This window comes from Mercenaria mercenaria, chromosome 10 (assembly GCF_021730395.1).
Source record: "Mercenaria mercenaria strain notata chromosome 10, MADL_Memer_1, whole genome shotgun sequence".
NCBI lineage: Eukaryota > Metazoa > Mollusca > Bivalvia > Venerida > Veneridae > Mercenaria > Mercenaria mercenaria.
The window spans coordinates 49,848,815-49,856,169 of NC_069370.1; the positions used below are offsets into that span (position 1 = coordinate 49,848,815).

A 7,355-nucleotide genomic window follows, 5' to 3' on the forward strand; every position below is an offset into this window, starting at 1 on the left:
CGAAGCCACTAGGTCAAACCGTCGCGATAGCCTAGTGGTAGAGTGCACGTGTCCGCTTCGAGTGCGGAGGGTCGTGGGTTCGATCCCTGACCGCGTCACACCAAAAAGCGTGAAAAATGGTACCAGTAGCTCCTTTGCTGGGCGCTCAGCATTAAAAGGGAAACTGGCTTCTTCTATCATACCCTTGTGGCGATGGATTCCATCAGGAATGAGGTGTCGAGAGTGATTAATGTAAGTTATAGAACTTCCTTCACAATCGACCTAAAATAAATTATGTATAAACTAAACCGTACCGTGTTTGTTTTATGAATTCTTTGTCCAGATCTGAAGTGGGCTATCTGAGTTCAAAAACTAAGAAACTTAAGATCAAATATTATGCTGCACACCGTGTTATACTGATTAAAATGTTTCAAAACAGTACATTTAATTGTAAGGTTACCATGTTGCGCGCCGTGTTCTTCTGTAAGTAAGAGTATAGCCATGATGCACAATGTGTTTCTTCTGTTTCAAAACAGTAAGTTAGGGAAGCCATGTTGCACACCGTGTTTTTCTGTTTCAAAACAGCAAGTAAGTGTAGCAATGTTGTGCACCGTGTTGCTTCTGTTTCAAAACAGTAAGTAATTGTAGCAATGTTGCGCACAGTGTTTCTTCTATTTCAAAACAGCAAGTAAGTGTAGCCATGTTGCACAACGTGTTTCTTCTGTTTCAAAACAGCAAGTAAGTGTAGCCATGTTGCACAACGTGTTTCTTCTGTTTCAAAACAGCAAGTAAGTATAGCCATGTTGCACACCGTGTTTCTTCTGTTTCAAAACAGTAAGTAATTGTAGCCATGTTGCACACCGTGTTTCTTCTGTTTCAAAACAGCAAGTAAGTGTAGCCATGTTGCACACCGTGTTTCTTCTGTTTCAAAACAGCAAGTAAGTGTAGCCATGTTGCACACCGTGTTTCTTCTGTTTCAAAACAGCAAGTAAGTGTAACCATGTTGCGCACCGTGTTTCTTCTATTTCAAAACAGTAAGTGTAACCTAGTTGTACACCGTGTTGTTTCTGTTTCAAACAGTAAGTGTAGCCATGTTGTACACCGTGTTTCTTCTGTTTCAAAACAGTAAGTAAGTGTAGCCATGTTGCACACCGTGTTTATTCTGTTTCAAAACAGCAACTAAGTGTAGCCATGTTGCACACCGTGTTTCTTCTCTTTCAAAACAGGAAGTAAGTGTAGCCATGTTGTACACCATGTTTCTTCTGTTTCAAAACAGCAAGTAAGTATAGCCATGTTGCATACTTTGTTCTTCTGAATCAAAACAACAAGTTTAACGATATTGCATCTCTTGTACTTCTTTTCAAAGGATTAAGTAAATGTCATTACTTCTGATGTATTTTCTATATTCATGACTTTTGCTAGAAACATGATAAATCATACGTACTGTGTATATGTCGTTAGTTTACACACCTGGCTAGAGGTCATTATGCTACAAAAATTTATACCAGAATTTGATGATTGTGACTGTATAAAAAAATTAAATTTCGTTGAAAATTAAAAATCTCTTTAAGAAATATGGAAGCGTCCTAGCTGGTGCCAGCAGAGAGATTTAAATTTGTCTTACGGACGACTTAGTATCTCCTAAGTAGGACTAAGTATCTCCTTCGTAGGACATAGAGATAATATGCGTACGTACGAATTACTAAGTCCTACGTATGAGATACTAAGTCCTATATATGGATAGTATGTCCTACATAGGAAATACTAAGTCCTACATAGGAGATACTAAGTCCTTCGTAGGAGATACTAAGTCGGACGTGAGGCAAATTTAAACCTCTCTGCTGGCACTAGGATGCTGCCATAGAATATAACATACGAACTTCAAAAGTTTCCCTAGCGATTCCTTTGGAAATTCGCGTAAGTACCCTGTTGCCAATATATTAAACGAACGTGCAGCCAATGTTCAGATTTCACTGATTTATTTATCATAAATTTGAAAGAGTAAAATAAGAATATCCGCAGCCTTCTTCTGTCTTGATACTGGATGTCACAGTCTGTAAAAATAACGGTAACGAAATCAGTTACTAAATATTGTTTGTTAGTAGAGATAGTACTTAAATTTAGAATTATGGAAAACGATTAAGAAATGATGCAGGTGGATTTATATGTAACATTAAACATATCTTTCACGAGTGGACACCAGGTGCAACATTTTCACGAGTGGCCGTGAGTGAAAATGTAAGATATCATGTTCATGAGTGAAAAATATTTCGATCTTACATCTAAAACAACTGTTCTTTTATTTCCAGTTTCCTGACCCATTTTATAGTTTTAATCAGTGAAAATATATTTGATATTTTTTCTCTGCTTAAATACCAGACATATTTCACTCTGATATTTCCGATAACTCACTGAAAAAAAAAACCATGTAACTTTTAACATGTAATAAAAATGATGTTAAAGAAAGCACATGATTTAATTTTAATTAGATACATTGCCGGTCATCATAAGATAGCTATGACGTTCTTATATTAGCGCAGCGCAAAGCATACAGGTTTCAGAAAAAAGTAAGATTACTATTTTCACAGAAACACATTACCTACATTTAGAATGATGAATAATACAAGAAATAAACCTACAATGTCACTATGGAGACAACTTCCGGCGTAAACATCCAAAATACCAAACACTTCATCGTCGTCTGTTATGACGTAGGGGGTGTCTTTTGGGGTTTTGACATTAAACCGGGTGCTGTAAGACACTTTGTGTCCCGTTGCAGGAATATCTGAATAGTTTTCTCCTGAAGGTACGAAAGTGCTACTGGATGCTGCTGGTGTGGATACTGCTTCCTGTGTTGCTAGTACCGCGTCTGACCTTGAAGTGGAGGCCGTTTCCTGCTTTTGGTTTCCGGCTATAGCGACTACAGAGGAGCCTAAAGCGGACTGACCTTCAAACACTTTCTTTGCTTTTCTTAATGCGGCTGGAACAAACGGTTTCGCAGAGGCATTTAAGGTTGAAACTGGTACCTCTTGTTTTGGGAAATATGACAACTGCGTATCATATGGAAGGGAAACGTCCATAACGTTTGCCTGTAGTTTAGAAACCGACCCAGACTGTGTGACGACTGCAGGTACGTGCAACTCGGAAGCAGAAACTTTTTTCGCATGACTCATGTCAGCAACTGGTTCAGTTAAATGCATGGCCCTGGATTTTTTTGGCCAATGGATCATTCTAAAAGTGGGCTCGAAAACATCTGCAGTGGCTCTCAACGTGGAAACTCTTTCTATATATTGCATTGCTAAAGCAGACTCAAATATGCTTTTGAAACCTCTTAATGAAATATCTTTTTTCGGAGACAAAATTCCTAATGCAGGCGACGGTAAACTTGCAGATGACAATACTCCGTCCATAGCAGACGTCGCCTTTGAATCAGATATATATAGAGTATCTGGAACGGCAGAGTGGACTTGATCTACACACATGTTCATTTCATTCAATAGTTGTTCCTGCTTGCGTTTTATTTTACGCATTTTCTTCTTATACTGCCTAACTCTCTCCTTTTGCTTTTCCGACTTCTTCTTCGGTGTTTTAGTGGTTACACCCTCAGCGTTACAATTACTGTTTCCATCACCTAGCCTTTCAACGTATTCCAAATCATCCATGTTATATAGGCATAGTTACAAGACTGCAAAGAGACAAATACATTATTACATTTTCACTTTTAAACTTTGTTAACCTACTATATCATATGTATGTCCGGACTGGACTATTTTGGCGCTCTACACCTGTATTGGCGGTAACGAGGGCCGGTTTAGACTTCGTGTCAGAAGTTGAGACAAACGCCGATTTTAGAAAAGAATTTTAATATTGTTTAATACTCACAAGATATACACTGTTTTAAATCAAATTAAACAAAATTTCGTTTGCCAGTAAGTTTTTATTTTATTTACCATCGGGATCAGTCCGTGCTTCTGTACAGGTTATTTAACTCCCAGAAAAGAACTTTTTATCATTTAAATCGAAACCATGAATGTTCTACGGAAGTTATTCGCAGTTTATGGTAAGTAAAGGGAAGTAATCCCAAACAACATTTTTGCATTAAGGAATCGTAGTTGTCCCGTCCAATTACCAAAATATAGGTTTAAGGTCAGTAAATCAAATCCTTTGTTTCATATAAAAATGACAACTTCAGGTCGTCATTACGTATCTTTAGAGAACATCACTTTTTCCTACACCTATTGTTTCATGAAAGTTCTATAAAAGATATCGAAAAAAATAATGAAAAGAAAATAGGGGGTTGAAGAGTTCCTAGTGAAATGCCAGTCAGTTGTGGTCTGCTACCCTAAAAATGGCGCATATTTGCTCTCCTCCGCGCAATAAACTACTACTTCGGTTTCGATCTGCAAAACTTGCCATGTGGGGTCTATGATGAACATGAAGACCATCTCATTTCATGCAGAATATATTCTAGCAGTGAAAAGGTGTGATTAAAGCACTCGATCTACACGTATTTGCGCAAAAGCTGGGAAAATTAGGATCTATTTATTATGAACTTCTTTCGACCGAATTACTGGCCTTATTCCATAACAATTAACTAGTATTCAAATATTTCATATGGCGACTTGAAACCGTATGATTTCAAAATAATTACCAAAATATCAGAAGTTTCTTCTCTCATTATTTTTACTCATTGCGCAAAAAAGAAAACCTATATGAAAACAACTTTTCACCAAATTTTTAACCGAAGCAATGCTTATTGGACAAGAAATGTTCCAAATTAAGAAACTGAGTGCTCATACTTATTTTTCGTTTAGAAATAGGAAAGTTGTCACAGTTTTACTGAATGCATTATAAAAGGGAAGTAATCCCGAAGGACTCTGCATGAATTAATTAAGGAATCGCGACGGTTGTCCCGTCCAATATGATAATATGGATATTTGGAGAAAAAAATGGCCCTTTTGAACAGTAGATTTCTTACATTGTATACTTTCAAAAAACCGTGAATACATTTTAGCCATAATTTGGGTGAAGTTTTTCAACGTTTCATTTCCACCAAGTTTGGTATAGAATGTATATGTGACACTGAGAAAAGATTTTGGTTATTTATAAGAATTTATTTTATGCTTATTGGTGAAATACTTGAAAATAGCAATGAGATATTAATCGATATCACTCACAGTGCCGAACTTCTTTTTTTTCCAGATAAATTATCTCCCTTGAAATATATTCTTTAATTACCTCCCTTTGCTGCCTTTAAAATTACTGGATTATACTAATACTCAAGCCATACACGAGTCATGAACTGCTAGATTTTGGTTATTTATAAGAATATCTTGCAAAAAATCTTGTCAAAAGTTGGTACTATTTGGGTACTCACTTTTTATGGATTTTTGAGAGAAATCATTTTTCACCTTAAATGCATGGGTTAGTCCGTACAAAACTGATTTCTATTGTATTGTCACGTGATAGAAAGTAAAGCTTTTATAGAGGTATGAAATAAAAACATTCCTGTTTTGTATTACACATGCCAAGTCAATCATGGGTGAAGGAATCGTTTCTGCATAACTTTAAAACGTATAACCGATGTCTTTTGCAGTCTTATAGACCGACATCACAACTGATGGATTAGATGCATTTCAGTTTAAAATGAGATGTTGTTTAAATTTACCAGAAAAATGCAGGGATGAGTAAGAATGAAATATTACTGACACGTAATTCATGCGTGGCTCAACGTATTTGCCAAAATTTAAAAGAAATACACTGGATGCATCACAGAAAACTTTGACTAATGTTAACCAGATGATTTTCTCTGATATCTCACGCGCATGCGCCAAGTGTGATCCGTCCTTTCAAAATCCTCGAGAGCAGAATACAAAATCCGCGATCTGGCTACTATTGTAATGACCTTTTTTAAGGCTTTTAACATTGCACCTCCATTTGTTTGTTCGAGCTAATTTTGTTGATGTTAAACTGAAATGGATGATGTCTATGTGTCCTATTTATAAAACTGTGTCAGCTGGTCCGACAACATACAATACGGAAGGTACAATCGGGATTTTGGAAGGTACAATACGGGATTTTTATCAGCCTTTCGTATTTCCTTGTAAAATACAAACTGTATTTATGACAGAATTTATATAGGTATATAATAAAATTTGAAATCTAAATTAAATCTTAAGATCTCCGATGTAAGTAATAGCTATGACCTTTTTAATTTTAAATATGTCCTGATTAGTTTTGAATTATTCGTAAAAAGATTTTGTTTGGGATGCTTCTCATAGCACAGACATTTTTACATTATTTTGTAAAAAAAAAAAATCTTTTTTTTTCTTGTATTTTTGGATGGATTGTTATAAAAAAGATATCTTAGTTAGCATAAAAGAAATATTTCAGCTAAAACTAGAATCTACATGTTTTAGACAGTTCGAAAATTCAAAAAGATCGTACTACCACCTTCGGATACCTGAATGATGTAAAGACTTTAAGTTTTATCTTAAGATATTAAGTTCTCTTCTAAGTATGGACTTCTAAGTATAAAACACATGTACATACCAACACCCCCACCACCTTATCTACCCTTTACCCATTCTTTATTATTTTGCATATAATCAAAATATACATGTTGAATGTTTTTGCATTTTTGAAGCAACCTATCTTTTATATCTTTCCACTAGAGTTTCTTTTTGTTGCGGGCTTATTTTGCGATGCATAGCTCTCTCGCTCATGGCAGTGTTTGGAGTTCTTTGTGCTTCCGGGACATCTACCTAATCTAACATTTTCTTTTCTTTGTGGTTTGTGACTGTAAACATTAGTTTCATTATAATAATAATAATTTTTATTATTAGTTTTCTTCTTCATCAGTGACACGGAAGCAATTAAAAATATCAAGACAGATTTTCAAATCTGTTTGCGCAAACAGCAAAATAGATAGGCCCTATCTTAGAAAAAAAGAACTTCTTAGATATAACTACAAATTATAACTTAAGTCTTGGAAATAATATCAACTTACCTAGGTTATTTGTGGAAGCTATATCAGACTTTACGCCAGGGGAATTTTCCTCCATTCCCTGCTGATACAGTGGCATGTTATTGTTTGACGCTATTGTTTTTTGTTTCTTTCGCATGCTTATTACGTCATAACGCCAGAACATACGTCGTCATTTGCCCAACAATCAAACTGCTGGAAAAATAATATTCGTCCAGAGTACTCGATATAGACAAAACGTAAAATACAGTGTTTCATGAAATGTTGTGTGCTTATTATATTATACGCTTAAGGAATGGCTTGCCGGACGATAGTCAAATCTATTCTGGTGGACCCATAGACTGGTGATTTATATAGGCACCGGTCCATAGTTTGTGCTTTATGACCGGTC

The 7,355-nt window shown here is 35.7% G+C and overlaps 1 protein-coding gene across 1 annotated transcript; it reads right to left on the minus strand.

Annotated features, from left to right (window-relative positions):
- Nucleotides 1-1,936: 1,936 nt before the first annotated feature.
- On the minus strand, nucleotides 1,937-7,117 carry LOC128546328 (uncharacterized). The gene is made up of 3 exons (XM_053516740.1): nucleotides 6,989-7,117; nucleotides 2,619-3,664; nucleotides 1,937-2,033 (listed from the first exon to the last, which is right to left on the minus strand). Exons 2-3 carry the CDS (start codon nucleotides 3,639-3,641, stop codon nucleotides 1,965-1,967), a joined length of 1,092 nt encoding a protein of 363 aa, XP_053372715.1. The 5' UTR covers nucleotides 3,642-3,664; nucleotides 6,989-7,117; the 3' UTR covers nucleotides 1,937-1,964.
- Between the last annotated feature and the right edge of the window lie 238 nt (nucleotides 7,118-7,355).

Excerpts from the sequence above, each read along its gene's own strand:
- LOC128546328 (XM_053516740.1), bottom strand. The coding sequence starts at position 3,641 with ATGGATGATTTGGAATACGTTGAAAGGCTAGGTGATGGAAACAGTAAT. Across the intron at positions 2,034-2,618 it reads GTTGTCTCCATAGTGACATT|ACTGTGACATCCAGTATCAA; the intron begins GTAGGTTTATTT and ends TTATTTTTACAG.